General features: G+C 53.7%; 1 protein-coding gene across 3 annotated transcripts; it reads left to right on the plus strand.

Moving 5' to 3' along the window:
- The first annotated feature begins 366 nt into the window (after positions 1-366).
- SHKBP1 (SH3KBP1 binding protein 1) lies at positions 367-10,498 on the plus strand. Of its 3 annotated transcripts, XM_045185576.2 has the most exons (19): positions 367-500; positions 589-643; positions 739-792; positions 919-964; positions 1,071-1,144; positions 1,405-1,463; positions 1,693-1,773; positions 3,201-3,362; positions 3,444-3,534; positions 3,625-3,815; positions 4,340-4,455; positions 5,256-5,343; positions 5,446-5,562; positions 6,541-6,711; positions 7,766-7,921; positions 8,252-8,348; positions 9,380-9,558; positions 9,844-9,958; positions 10,081-10,498. In XM_045185576.2, exons 8-19 carry the CDS (start codon positions 3,209-3,211, stop codon positions 10,310-10,312), a joined length of 1,707 nt encoding a protein of 568 aa, XP_045041511.2. In that variant the 5' UTR covers positions 367-500; positions 589-643; positions 739-792; positions 919-964; positions 1,071-1,144; positions 1,405-1,463; positions 1,693-1,773; positions 3,201-3,208; the 3' UTR covers positions 10,313-10,498. The 3 variants fall into 3 exon arrangements, with proteins under 3 accessions (XP_045041511.2, XP_024433441.2, XP_045041510.2); XM_024577673.3 differs by lacking the exon at positions 589-643 and having other exon boundaries at positions 371-500; XM_045185575.2 differs by lacking the exon at positions 589-643 and having other exon boundaries at positions 371-500; positions 9,847-9,958.
- Positions 10,499-14,639: the final 4,141 nt, after the last annotated feature.

Consider the following 14,639-nt stretch of genomic DNA (forward strand, 5'->3'; position numbering starts at 1 on the left):
CACTCGTTTGTTCGCCTTTCAAGCGCTGCACCTGGGGGCATGGGGGCGGGGAGAGACTGTGGCTGTGGCAAATCTTTAAAGGTCCCCCTCGGTGTGGACTAATGTCGGAGTCTAAACACGTTCCCTGAACGAAGTATTTAGATGGCATTCCTAAAATAGGAACCCCAAAGGGTTAGAGGAATGTTTTACTATCTCTCCTAACTAAACTTCCCCAAAGGAGCCGCCGGGCCCGCCCCGTCCGGTACAGGAAAGGTGGGCCCCCTTTAAGGAGGCGGAGGCTTTAACTGCGAGGGATGAGTGCTTTGCCCAATCGCCGGAGGTCCCGGGAGTTTCTTGCCCAATGAGCACGCCGGGAGGGCGGGGGCGGGGAGAAACCCGGAAGCAGGTACAGACCGGCCGGCTAGCCCGCGGGCCATGGCAGCCGCCGCCCCTGCGGCGGAAGGGTTCCCGGGACGAGGGCCTCCAGGGGAGGTGATTCATCTGAACGTGGGAGGCAAGAGGTGAGTTTAGGAGATTCCTGAAGCCCCACCCTCGGGGGCGGCGATCGGGGTGGGAGAAGTCGCTTCTTCCCGGGAATCTTGTTCCCAGGGATTGCTCCGCCCCCTGAGGGAGGCGCGGGAGGCTGGACTGGCGCCCGCGGAGGGTAAGGAATTCGCTCGGCCGTGGCGTAGGGGACCGGATTCCTCACCCTCCCTACACCATCTCTCGTCAGCTCACCTTCCCACCTTCCCCGCACAGATTCAGTACCTCTCGCCAGACTCTCACCTGGATACCAGACTCCTTCTTCTCCAGGTGGTTGGGAGAGCGAGTTTGGGGGGGTGAGGGAGTGGGAGAAGAAAGTATGGGGAGACCTCATGCCCCTGCCCCGCCAGTACACATTCCGACCCGTGACACCTGCTCTGTGACGCTTCCCTGCAGTCTTCTGAGCGGACGCATCTCAACACTGAAAGATGAGACCGGAGCTGTGAGTAGGGCAACACCTGAAATGGGGCAGCGGGTAGGAGATGGGACAGATCCCCCACTTAGCCCCTCTCTTTGCGCCATCCATTCTCTGCACCCCTTCCCCGCAGATCTTCATCGACAGGGACCCCACCGTCTTCACCCCCATCCTCAACTTTCTACGCACCAAAGAGTTGGACCCCAGGTTGGCATGGAGGATTAAAGGATGTCCCTGACTGTCTTCGTCCCCTGAGAAATTTCTTCTTCCCTTCAGAATGTTCATTTAAGCTCCTTGATCATATTTAAATTGTGCATCCTTACAATTCCCCACAAACACACATTTTTACCAGCCATGTCATCACCTATCCCTCTTGGGATTCTCTGCAGTTTTGAAAACTTTCTCCTCAGAATTCTATGCCCACTCCCACCACCCAGACCCTGACCCCTGGTCATTTCACTACCCAGGGGTGTCCACGGTTCCAGCCTCCTTCACGAAGCCCAGTTCTATGGGCTCACTCCTCTGGGTGAGTAGGGGCCCCATTAGCATCCTCAATGGATAGAAAACCAGCTCTCTAGTGATGCTCCTCTATCCCTCTCTCTCCTGAAAGAAGGTTGGGTTAGAGCTGACAGCCCTGGATTTTGTCCTGGGTCTCAGGGGAGTGGTGGTGTTCTGTGGAGAAAGAAATGGGGGAGAGGGGAAAGAATTGGACTCAATACCCGCCAAGACCCATCCTTCAAGTCTTTCCACCTCAGTTCGTCGTCTGCAGCTGCGGGAGGAGTTGGATCGCTCTTCTTGTGGAAACGTTCTCTTCAATGGTTACCTGCCTCCACCAGGTGGGCACTACTAAGGGATAGAATGGAGGATGGATAGAATAAAGACTACATTTCCCATGAGGCTGGCAGCCCTTGAATGCCTGTGCTATAAACACTGAAGACACAATGGGAGTTGTAGTTCTGTATCAAATGCTTGGTATGATGCTTGGGAAGGAAGTAGGAACCAGCATTCCAATGAGGCAGGGGGCCCCTTGAGGCTCTATTGCAGGGGTGTCAAACTCATTTTTACCAGGGGCCACATCAGCTTCAGGGTAGCCTTCAAAGGGCCGAATGTAGTTTTAGGACTGTATAAATGTAACTGCTCCTTAACTAGGCTCAAGGAGCTCGGTGCTGCCGCTGGGTAGAAACAAGGTGCCAGGCTGGATAAAACAAGGTGGAGGGCCGGATTTGGCCCACGGGCCTTCTGCTTGCCACCTATGCTCTGCTGCACGCCCTAGAGTTCAATGAGAGTTGCTGTCCAGGTTTGATTTTCTTATTGGAAAGCTTAGGAAGACCTGGATTCCTTTGCATGGAGGGGAGAACTATTAAACGGGATTTATTAACTATAATCCATGAGACCTTGGTGCAGCCAGCCCACTGGCCGAGGAAAATATGCCCCAGTGGTTATTGGGGCCTATAATCCATGAAACTTTGCTGATTGGTAGAAGGAACAGGGGGGAAATTCAATTTACGGCTTTATTTCCCTATCCTCAATCAGTATCTACGACCTTCGTGAAGCTTGCCAAATATGAAGACCTATGCTATTCTTTTCTTCACTTAGCTCTGCCTTGTTTTTTTAAAAATCATTTTAAATAAAAGTTTTATATCACTACCTTTCTACCATAAATATGAAAACACAAGAATAAGACCCAAACATAACAGTGTTATTAAACTTTGGCTAGATGCTGTTTTCTGCCAAGGGGACAGGCTTCCATTTCTTAAAAGGAAAGACTAGCAAATATTGAAGACATAATCAATATTATGGCTTTCTAAACTGGTTCTTCCTTTGTGATAGGCTGAAAGAAACTGAAAAGGGAGTAACTTGCCGTGTGATTCAGTTTCACTTAAGGCAGTGTCCCCACACCACCTAAATTCTTTTCATCAAAAGACTGGTGGTGCTGGCTGGTGTGGATCAGTGGATTGAGTGCCAGCCTGCAGACCAGAGGGTCGCTGGTTCGATTCCCAGTCAGGGCACATGCCTGGGTTGTGGGTCAGGTCCCCAGTGGGGGGTGCGTGATAGGCAACCACACATTGATGTTTCTCTCCCTCTCTTTTTCCCTCCCTTTCCCTCTGTCTAAAAATAGGTAAATAAAATCTTTTTTTTTTTTTTTAAAGGACTGTGTTCCACACATGGAGAAATCAATATCTGGTTATTTTAAGGGCTCACTATGTGGCCACTATTATAATTATTATAGTTATTGTCACTCTGCCCCTTCTCCCTGCTGTAGTGTTCCCAATGAAGCGGCGGACCCGGCACAGCCTGGTGGGACCCCAGCAGACAGGGGGACGCCCAGCCCCTGTTCGAAGGAGCAACACCATGCCCCCCAACCTGGGTAATGCAGGACTTCTGGGCCGAATGCTGGATGAGAAAACCCCTCCCTCCCCATCAGGTATGCTTCTGTCTCCTGGGAGGCTAGGACAGCCAGTAGAATCCCCGTTCCCCCGTGCTGATCTTTGCTCTCCCCTCTGAGGCCTCCCGGAGGAGCCAGGGATGGTGCGCCTGGTATGTGGACACCACAACTGGATCGCTGTGGCCTATACCCAGTTTCTCGTCTGTTACAGGTGCTTGGGGAGGGTGGTGGCAGGAGGTTTTGAGCCTTGTTGATGGGGAGGTCATGGGGTGAGGGCTGATGATGTCCCCCAATCCTCCAGGCTGAAGGAAGCCTCTGGCTGGCAGCTGGTGTTTTCCAGTCCCCGCCTGGACTGGCCCATTGAGCGACTGGCACTCACAGCCCGGGTACTCGGTGGGGCTTTGGGGGAGCATGACAAGATGGTGGCAGCGGCCACAGGCAGCGAGATCCTTCTGTGGGCTCTGCAGGCAGAAGGCGGTGGCTCTGAGATAGGTATGGCACCAGGCTTTTTCCAGAAGCCTCTGTCCTGTAGAATTCTATTCCAGTCTGTGGTCTGTTAGAATTTTCCACCCCATTAGCATTCTGTGGCCTTTTAAAATAACCCTGCTGTACAGTTCTCCAACCCATAAGAGTTCTTTGCATTATTAGGATGTTCCAACACTTTAGAATTCTGTTCCCGTTAGAATTCCTTGGCCTGGTAGAAAAATCCACCCATGGACAATTCTGTCAGAATTCACTGCCCTGTTAGATACCTTTGCTTTGTTGGAATTCTTCATGCCAGTGGAATGCCAAGCCTATTAGACTCTATGTTCTCATTAAAACTGTCTGACTTGTTAACTAATGTGTTCCCTAGCAAATCTCCATCCTCAGGAGAACCCCTGTAATTCCTAATGGAATTCTCTATCCTGTGAAGATTCTGTGGCCAGCTGACTCCTCTGGGCCTCGGAACTCTTCCTGCCATCCTTCCTCTCCCCCATGAAGCAGGGTCCTGGCTGAATGCTCCTTTCCCTCAACAGGAGTCTTTCATCTGGGGGTGCCCGTGGAAGCCTTATTCTTTGTCGGGAACCAGCTTATTGCTACAAGCCACACAGGGCGCATCGGGGTGTGGAATGCCGTCACCAAGCACTGGCAGGTCAGAGTGCTGGCGCTCCCTTTCCCCGGTGTCCAGACCGCACAGCCCTCTCGGGTGGACCTTCTTTCTGCCCCACCCCACCTGAACCGAGCCAGCAAGCTCAGCAGTGGGCCAGAGGCTGGGCCTGTGTGTTTAAGGCCTAAGGAGCATCAGGGAGGCCTTCCTGGAGGAGGGACTGCCAAGCTCACAGGAACGATGGATGGGTTTGGAAAGGAGAGAGGATTTTGCAGGTGCTGGATGGGGGAGCAGGTGAGGGGAGATGGTGTAGGAGACAGAAACCCAGGGAGACACATGCAAACGTCTGTCATTCATTCTGCATCTACCCCTAGCCATGTCCCAAATGTAAGGAAAGCACACCTGCAGTGTTGTTTTCTTCTGCTGAAGTACGAGTGTTTGAGAGAGAGACAGACAAACAAGCAGAGAGAGGAGGGAGGAAGAGACAGACAGAGGGGGAGAGACAGAAAAGTGGAAAGAGGTGACAGAGAGGAACCAGGACTGAATGTGTGGTAGATGAAGGGACCCAAAGAATGGACGGAGCTGAAGAGAGAAGTGTCAGAGATGCAGCATCTGGGAGAAGCCCAGAGACAGAAGCACTGACCAAGAGCTGTTCAGAGATAGAGAGAAACAGATTGAGACAGGCCCAGAGCAGGCAAGGCTGGAGAGAAGTTGACCTAGAAACTCTCCGTGGGCTCCTGACGGGGGGGGGGGGGGTTGGGGGGAGGGGGAGGGGGAGGGTGCACTGGGAGCTGCAGGGGCAAAGGCAGGGGGGGACTCCCGGCCACAGTCTGCCCTGCCCCCAGGTCCAAGAAGTGCAGCCCATCACCAGCTACGATGCAGCAGGCTCCTTCCTCCTCCTGGGCTGCAACAATGGCTCCATCTACTACGTGGGTGAGCAGCAGGTGCCTCAGCACGCCCCCTGGAAAGTGCGAGAGGAGGGGAGAGGCTGGGGTGCTTTGAACAAACCTGCTGTGTCCTCCGTGTCCACTGCAGATGTGCAGAAGTTTCCCCTGCGCATGAAGGACAATGACCTCCTTGTCAGCGAGCTCTACCGGGACCCAGCAGAAGACGGGGTCACAGCCCTCAGCGTCTACCTCACCCCCAAGACCAGTAAGCTATGACCTGGCTTCACCCCCATCCACAGCCAGCCCCTGCCCATAGCTGTCTCCCCACTACTTGTGTAGCATGACCCAGTGAGATTTAATGGAAGAGGGGACAGATTTACCTGTCACTTAGTCATTCAGCAAGTACTCACCGAGCACCTCTTGTATGTAAGTGCCATTCTAGACACTGGGCGGCGGCAGGCCTCCCACCAAGGGCAAAATTGACCACTAGCTGTTCATCTGTGGGTTCCTTCCCCATCTCCGTGACTAGGGCGTGATGCTTGCATGCCCCTAAGACAAAGACAAGGCACATTTTACAGTGGACCAGGCTGAGTTTTCTCACTTGGGACGGTTTTTCTTTTTGTTTGTTTCCTTGACTTCAAATAGAGAAAACTTGATTTTTATTTGCTTCAGTTGAGATATCATTTACATACCATAAAATTCAGCATGTTGAAGTGTGCCATTTGGTGGCTTTTATTTATTTTTTATTTTCTTTTACCTTTGTGGGTTTTGTTTTTTTTAAGATTTGAGTTAATTTATTTTAGCAAAAGGGGAGGGAGAAAGAAAGAGAAACATTGAAGCGTGAGAGAAACATTGATTGGTTGCCTCCCTCACACCCCCAACCAGGGACCTGGCCCGCAGCCAAGGTGTGTGCCCTCACTAGGAATCGAACCCCGTCCGTGTGTGTCTGTCTATAGCCCTCCTGGTGACTCATTTGCCCAGTGCCCATGTCTCCCCATTTCTGTAGTCTCTCTCTCCCTTCCCTCTCATGTTAGGTCTGCCTCTCTTCATCTGAATGTCTGTCCCTGGTTCCCTGTCTCTCTGATCTGTCGCTTTGTGTCCCTGTTCCTCCATCTCCACACCTCCTCACCCGCCTGTTTTCATCCTTCCCTCTCTCCTTGCTTCCTGACTCTCTGTTCTTCATATGTCTGTCTCTGCCTTGGTTTTTGTCTTGCTGCGACCCTGTCCCTGTCTTTGTCGTCAGGTGACAGTGGGAACTGGATTGAGATTGCCTACGGCACCAGCTCAGGGGGGGTGCGGGTCATCGTGCAGCACCCCGAGACGGTGGGCTCTGGGCCGCAGCTCTTCCAGACCTTCACTGTGCACCGCAGCCCCGTCATCAAGACCATGTTGTCGGAGAAGCACCTCATCTCAGGTGGGCCTGCTGGCTGCCCATGCCCTCTCCCTGCGGGTGGGGCGGCTCCAATGGGAGCGTGAAACCAGGTGGATGAGGGTTTCCACTGGGGAGGGACGTTGTGTAGGGAGAGACCTACCGGGGAGAGAAGTTTGACCTGCGACAGTAATCGCAGAAGTAAGAGGACACTATAAAGGGGACCAGTTTGAGGGAGTAAATAATTGATCAATTCAACAAACGTCTATTGAACACCTACTGTGTGCCAGGCACACACAGTGAATGAATGAGACAGGCCGAGTCCCTACCCTCGTGGAGCAGATGTTCTCGTGGTGATGGCAGACGAATTGATAAAAAGTGTAAATCGCTGTCAGGCAGTAATGAGGGCCATGGAGAAAAACAAAGCTGTGTGAGTGGCTAGAGAGTGTCAGGGTCACAGGACAGTGCGTGGTTCTGGGAAGGCCATTCTGAGGAAGGGCCTTTAAGCAGAAATGAGGAAATGAACAGCGCAGATCGGTGGGGACAAGCATTACAGGCAGAGGGAACAGGCACGGCAAAGGATATATGGCAGGAGGATGTTTGATATATCTGAGGAAAAGCAGGGAGCCGCCTGTGTGAAGAGTGGAGTGGGCAAGGGAGAGGGTGGGTTGATGGGGGCGGGTCAGTAGGACCTTGTGAGCCATGGAGAAGGCTGTGTCCTTGACCTGACTGAGATGGTGCCATAGGAGGGCTCTGGGAGAGGAGGGCTGTGACCTGATGCAGGTGTGTGTAGGCGCCCTCTGGCTGCGTGTGGGACAGGCGGTGGGGACAGGGCAGGAGCAGGGAGCAGAGGGAGGCTACTGCAGTGGTCCAGGCAGAAGATGAGATGAACAGGAGCAGCTGGAGGCAGTGGACAGGCTAAGGTGAGATCAGACTCTGAATGGTTTTGGAGGCAGAGCCAACAGGATTTTTGACCATTTGGAATTTGGAGAAAGAACTCAGAGGGATCTGAATCCTCACACCTTTGAAACTTGGTCCTCTTGGGCTGGGGAAGGTGGGCAGCAACAGCCCTCCTGACCTGCTGCCCTCTGCCCTGCAGTCTGTGCTGACAACAACCACGTGCGGACGTGGTCTGTGACCCGCTTCCGTGGCATGATTTCCACCCAGCCGGGTTCCACCCCACTCGCTTCCTTCAAGATCCTGGCTCTGGAGTCGGCTGATGGGCATGGCGGCTGCAGTGCTGGCAATGACATTGGTGCTTCCTAGCCCCTGGCTGCCTACCCCCCAGACCCGTATTGGCCTCCATTGACCCCCATCTGACCCCTTTGACCTTCCTTTACTCCTAGCTCCTCCTGTTCAGTTCTATTGCCCCCACTGATTCCTGCTAACTGCCACCTGACCGGGGACCACCCCCATCCCTGATGCACCTGAACCCTGTTGACTATTGCTGGCCCTCAGCCCTCTCTGACTCCACCCAACTCCAGCAATTTAGGGACAGGGACCTAGTCCTGGGATGGGGCAGAGCCTTGGGGTCTGGAGGTCCCAGGCACCCAGCAGGCCTGATCCTCATCCCTGCCTGGTCCAGGCCCCTATGGCGAGCGGGATGACCAGCAAGTGTTCATTCAGAAGGTGGTGCCAAGCGCCAGCCAGCTCTTTGTGCGTCTTTCATCCACTGGCCAGCGGTGAGGACTGTTCTTCAAACAGGGAGGGTGGTCAGAGGAGAAGGCAAGAGGCCAGCTGTGTTATGGAGGCCAGGACGCCTCAGCCAAGTGGCACTAAAGAAGCAGGGGCTAGCGGGGAGCAGGGGCCTGGTCCGGGTTGGGGGGCCAGAGGCAGCAAAGGTGTGACACAGTGGCGGGAGAGAAGTTGGAGAAGGTGGCACCTGTGATGGACCTTAGAGACTGCCCCGTGTAGTCAGGGCGGGACAGGGGCCCGGGCAGGTGGGGTTGGGGTGGGTGGCCAGGAAGCTGTAGAATGGGTTTGGCTCTAGCCTGGGAAGGAGGCCTGAGATGGTTTTCTTGAAGCGGAGACTGAGCTGAGGCTTTGAGGATAAATAGAAGTGAGTGTGCCAGGCTGAAGGAACAGCATGTACGGAGGCTAGGAATGGCTAAGTAGGGTAGCCAGTGAAGTGCCCATGGCCTCTGGGGGCCAGAGCACAGAACTGGAGGTGAGCAGTGGGGCTGCAGAGGGGCAGGGCCTTGGTGATCGAATGGAGGAGCTGAGACTGTCCTGCAGGTCCTGGGAGCCATGGCTGCTGTGACAGGGACAGACTGGTGCTTGGATAGGAGGCCAGGAGGCCAGTGAGAGGGCTGGGCAGGCGCCTGGCCAGAGAGGGCAGGCTTGACCAGGGCAATGTGGCGGGCTGGGCAGAGGAGCCTGGGGGGCCGATACAATGAGATGAGGGAGGCACCTCGGGTGAGACTTGGGCCTTCCCTGGGGTGGGAACTGGGGGAGCAGCAGATTTGGCAGAGAGTCCTGAGGCCCACATGGGACACATGGCGAGCATGAAGGCAGGGGACATCCAAGGAGCTGCCGGTCCCCCAGGGCCGGAACCCAAGAAAGTAGATTGGAGAACGATGGAGAAGCTTGAGGGTGGAGAGGCAGGAACGGAAGCCATAATGGTGGGGCCTGTGGCCTAGGATGGGTGTAAGGATGAGAAGAGGGAGCAGGCCAGGCCCTGGTGTGGCCAGGGTGACCCGTCCCTCCCTCGCAGGGTGTGCTCCGTGCGCTCCGTGGATGGCTCTCCCACCACCGCCTTCACAGTGCTCGAGTGCGAGGGATCCCGGCGGCTTGGCTCACGGCCCCGGCGCTACCTGCTCACTGGCCAGGCCAACGGCAGCCTGGCCATGTGGGACCTGACCACCGCCATGGATGGCCTCGGCCAGGCCCCTGGTACTCCCCATCCCACCTCGATCCTGCCCCAAGCCTCACAGACTCACCCTGAACCCCTCTCCACATCCTCCTTCATCACCATCTCCCTCCTCAAGCCCTTGCCCTCTGACCCCTTCCTCTGCCCGCCAACCCCTCCTTACCATTACTTTTTAACTCCTCTCAGTTTCTGACCCCTGTCCCGTGACCTCTGCATCTTTTCTCCTGACCTCAACCCTTCCACTTTACCTTTTCCCTTGCCCTGCCATCCTTGTCTTGTTCCCTGACCCCACTTCCTTGCCCCCCCAGCAGGCGGCCTGACAGAGGAAGAGCTGATGGAACAGCTGGAGCAGTGCGACCTGGCCCCACTGGCTTCCTCGAGGGGCTCTCTCCCCAGCCCCTCCCCCCGCACTTCTCTCACCAGGTAGGCATGACTCCACTCCCCCTTCTGTGCCATGGGGGGAAGGATGGAACATGGTGGCCTTGGTGGGGGTGACTGGCCCAGTTGCCTCATAATGGCCTGCACTGACTCTCATCACCCCCCAGTCTCCATTCAGCCTCCAGCAACACCTCCCTGTCTGGCCGCCGTGGGAGCCCCAGCCCCCCACAGGCTGAGGTTCGGCGCCGTGGGGGAGGCAGCTTCGTGGAACGCTGCCAGGAACTGGTGCGCAGTGGGCCAGAGCCCAGACGGCCACCGACACCAGCCCCCCGGCCCTCCACGGGTCTTGGAGCTCCCCTTGCACCCCCCAAGGTGAAGCTCAATGAAACTTCCTTCTGAATGCAGCTGCCATGGTGCCTTTGGATACCCAGGTCCTGGGGACTCTGGTTCCTCCTTGCTTCCTGTCAGAGCCCTGGGCTCAGGGCCAGGGCCAGGGCCTCCATGGAGTGGTCACTGTTACTAGATCCCCCTACCCTTTTTCTGGAGCCAAAGTCACCCCTCGCCTAATAAAGTTCTCACTGCCAACATCTTACTTACATTCTCAGAGGATTTTGGGACCCCCCAGGGAAAGGGTGAGAGAGATGTGGGGCCCAACCATGTCTCTGGCTGTAAACTCAGAGACATCTGTCTTTCCTGGTTTAAGCAAAAAAAGGAAATGTATAGGTTTACACTCAGCTTCAGGCATGGCTGGATCCAGGGGTTCTCAGGTTTTCCCTGACTGTGCCAAAATAACTCCAGGTAGTTCCTTAGCAACTGTATTCTCTCTAGCAGCCACAGAAATCATAAGACTGAATTGGCTTGAATTGAGTCAGATGACCATCCCTGAACCAATCATTATGGCCAGGTGAGGTCACCTCCATGTTGACAGTGGAAGAGGATTTCCTGAAAAGCGAACCAAGGTTTTGTTACCACAAGTGGGGACGAATGGCTACAGGTCAGCATAAACACAGACATTGTTGCCACATCCTTAACATTTGTACTCCAAACCTCAGCATTGCAAATACCTTGCCCACATCCCTGGCTGCCCAGTCTTTCACCCCTTTGCTGCCCACACCTGAGAGGGTATGTGAGACAGAAAGGTTCAGCCCACCACAGCCTGACATCCTTGGGATCTTCCCTCAAATAATACCTGTTCCTATGGAAACTTTCAGCATCTTTTCCTTGGACCAATGAAAGGGAGAGAAAGTGGGCCAAGAAAGGATTTCAGGGTATGGTAATTATAGAATCCCAGACTTTCTGGGATGCAAGAGCTTCTGTAACATGCTGGAGATAAGTCTAGAATGTTAGAGAATCTAGAACACAAGGATATTCTAGAGTTCTAGTAGATGGACAGTGTTGGGGGTCTCCCCTGCATTTCAGAGCATCCAGACTGAAGAAGTATCTTGACAAAAAGGACCTGGAAGGTCAGTAATTCTAGAATGGGAATGTTCTAGAAGGGCTATGAATCTATACCAGTAGGAATATTTTCCATGCCAGGGATTATAGAATGCTGAGGATTTATAAAAGAAAAGAATCTGGAATACTAGAAAATCTAGGGATATTCTGGAATGTCAACTTTTCTAGATCACTAGAGGGTTTGCATTCCAAGAGATCCACAACGGCAGGGGGCTCTAGATTGTCAGAGAATGTAGAACATGAATGGGAGGTCTAAAAGGTGAGTGACTCTAAAACATGAGTGTTTGGAATGCCTGTGATGCTCAAACTCTAGAAATATTTTTTTAAATCCTCACCCAAAGATGTTTATTGACTTGAGAGAGAGAAAACATTGCTGTGAGAGAGAAACATTGATCACTTGCCTCCTATATGTGCCTGAGGGCAGAGAGCGATGGAACCCACTGCCCTTTGGTGCACAGGATGATGCTCCAACCAACCAAGCCACCTGGCCAGGGCTAGAAATGTTTTCACCTGCCAGAGCACTCAGAACACAGGGGGATGTTTGAATGTTAGGAAGTCTAGAACATAGGAGGGTGTTGGGATGTCAGGGACTCTAGGGTATGAGGGTGTTTTGTTATGCTTGCAGATCTGGAATATTGAGTTTTTTTTTCCATGCCAGGGAATCCAGAACACATGTTTGTGATTCTAGAACCAAGGGGGGGAAATGTCAGTAAATCTAGAACACTAAAGAGATTTTTGTTAGTTGCTTTATTCATTAATACAAGGGATAAAATGGTGTTTGTGAGTGCATCCTGGGAGGAAGCCTCTGTAATCCCAGGACTCCAGAGCTCTGGGGTTTCTGAAGGATTAAGAGCAGATCAGGATCCAAGGGGTGACACAGAAATGACCCTGGAGGAGCATTTGAGATCTTGCTTCCCTGCATATGCCATCAGTTTGGCTCAAATAAACAATAAATAAATAAGAAAGACAGCATGGATGGACCTGGAGAGCATTATGCTAAGTGAAATAAGCATGTGGTGAGGGACAAATACCATATGATCTCACCTTTAACTGGAACCTAATCAACAAAACAAACAAGCAAGTAAAATATAACCAGAGATATTGAAATTAAGAACAATCCAACACTAACCAAAGGGGAGGTGGGAGGGGATAAGGGGGGGCAGTGTTTTCAGGAACAACTATAAAGAACACATGGACAAAACCAAGCGGGGGTGGAAGCAGGGGAGGGAGGCAGGCATAGCTGGGATGGGGGGCAGTGGGAGGGAATACAGACAACTGTAATTGAACAACAATACAATAAATAAGTAAATAAATAGTAAATTTTAAAAAATGACCCTGGGAGCCCTAGGAGATAGTGGCACTGATTGGGATTGAGAACTGGGGACTCCAAATGCTGTGGGGGCTGGAAGGGGGACGGGAATCTGATGCCATCCCCGGAAGTTGCAGTGGTGAGCCAGTGGCTGTTGCCTAGCAACGAGCATTGAAGATGCTCTGGATCCCAGGAAGAAGGGAGAAATTTCGGCAGCGCTCCAGCAAATGCTCCAGCCACAGGGTAGGATGTAGGGAGGGGGGCCAACAGGGGGCAGGGATACGCTGTCCTGCAGGGCTGTTAGCAGGGATCGAGGGGGCTTCACAAAGACAGGGACATGGAGCACATTCAGTGGACAGAACTAGGCACTCCATCACGCTGGGACAGCCCACGAATGCCCCTGAATGGGGCCTGAGTGCTGTTGTTACTGCTTCAAGGGGCTGTGTGTTCCTGGGTGGTGGAGGGCCCAGAGTTCTAAGCTTAGGTGTAGGATGGAGGTGTGGATTGCTTGTAGGTAGCAGTGATGGTGTGAGTGTGGCTATGTGAGTCATTTGGGGCGCCTCACTGTACCAGGGAGGGTGAGGGGTCCTCTATGCTTCCTGTATACCTTTCCTTGGAAGAAGTAGGGGATAAAAACAAAGCTGGATCTGTTGTTCTGTTAGTGTGGGGTCAGCCCTCTGGTCCAGGTGGGTGGCTAAGTACTCTATGTGGGTGGACCCTCAGGGAGAGACTAACACTACAAAACTGAAAATCTTAAGAATTAAACTGCAGTGAGGTAGGGCCTGGAAACCCTCGGGACGAGGCAAACGTAAAAGGGGTGGGGCTTGGGATACTAAGTGTAGGGCCACTCCCCAATTATCTGTGGAAGGAGTGTTGCCTGAAACTTGAGTCAACTAGGGGGCAGGCCTAAAAGCCCTGGGATGGTGCCTTGGGGAGAAGAGAGAAGGGGCTGGGGTTGTAATTCCAAGGAAAGAAGGTGGGGCTTAAGCCTTGAATCTAACGAACACAGGGGACTGGTCTTGATACCCTCTAAAGCCCTGAGCAGGACTTGGAGCCTGGAACCCCTTAAAGGGAGGACAAGGGGGGCCAAAGGCCCTCTGTGGTTTGGGGTTCCTAAAGGTAAAGGGAGGGAACTGGAATTCCCTAGGGAGAATTTGCAATTCTGGGAATTGGAGGGGGTGCTCTTGGGAGTCTTTGAAGATTCCCGCAGGGAAAGGGGTCTGGTTCCCTCTAGGGGTGGCCAATGGAGAGCCGTTCAAGGAGGAGAACAGAGTCAGGAGTTCTGGGAGTGGAGTCTCTGGGTGCGAGATCATGGCCTTCTGAAGAACTAAGCTATTGCTTGTTGAGCCGGGAACCCTGCAGCACAGGGCCTGTAGAAGGGGTGAATCTTTTGGGAAGGTCCAAAATAGGCCTGAGACCTTCAGAGGGGTGGGACTGGGGCCCAGTGCAGGATGCTCCGTTCCCTGAATCCTGGGTGTCTCGCGTGAAAAGTGGACACCTGTGGGGACTTCCAGCATGTACACCAATCAGGGAGCAAATTTTGAACGAATTCTACCACAACTGAGAGCTGAGGGATGAGGCCAGCGAATGGAAGTCTATTTTAGGGGACACTGCCTACGTATGCCTCCCAGTAGTGGGAGGGTCGCGGCACCTCCACACTTGGGCCTCTCCTTCACCAGAGGGTTCACTGAGTCAGTAACCGACTTCCGATTCTCGCCAACCGCACGAGAACTCAGGCAGGCCCCAGTGCCCCCCGCCCAACACCTGTCCCTCTAGCCCCGCCCCTTCCGCCTTTCGATTGGCTGCTCGGGCAGCGCCCCGGCGGTACCAGACTACGATTGGCGGGAAGTTAGCAGCCCGCGACTGGGACTGTGGAGAAAATGAGTCTGCCTCGGGAGGGGTGGTGCGGCTAGGCGGCGCCGAGCCGGACCTGCTGGACAGACGGCCTGCCTGGAGCCGGAC

This window comes from Desmodus rotundus, chromosome 12, assembly GCF_022682495.2.
Source record: "Desmodus rotundus isolate HL8 chromosome 12, HLdesRot8A.1, whole genome shotgun sequence".
Classification (NCBI taxonomy): domain Eukaryota; kingdom Metazoa; phylum Chordata; class Mammalia; order Chiroptera; family Phyllostomidae; genus Desmodus; species Desmodus rotundus.

Coding starts and splice junctions, on each gene's coding strand:
- SHKBP1 (XM_024577673.3), top strand. CDS start 415: ATGGCAGCCGCCGCCCCTGCGGCGGAAGGGTTCCCGGGACGAGGGCCT. Junction 965..1,070: donor TGAAAGATGAGACCGGAGCT/GTGAGTAGGGCA, acceptor CCTTCCCCGCAG/ATCTTCATCGACAGGGACCC. Junction 1,145..1,404: donor ACCAAAGAGTTGGACCCCAG/GTTGGCATGGAG, acceptor TTCACTACCCAG/GGGTGTCCACGGTTCCAGCC.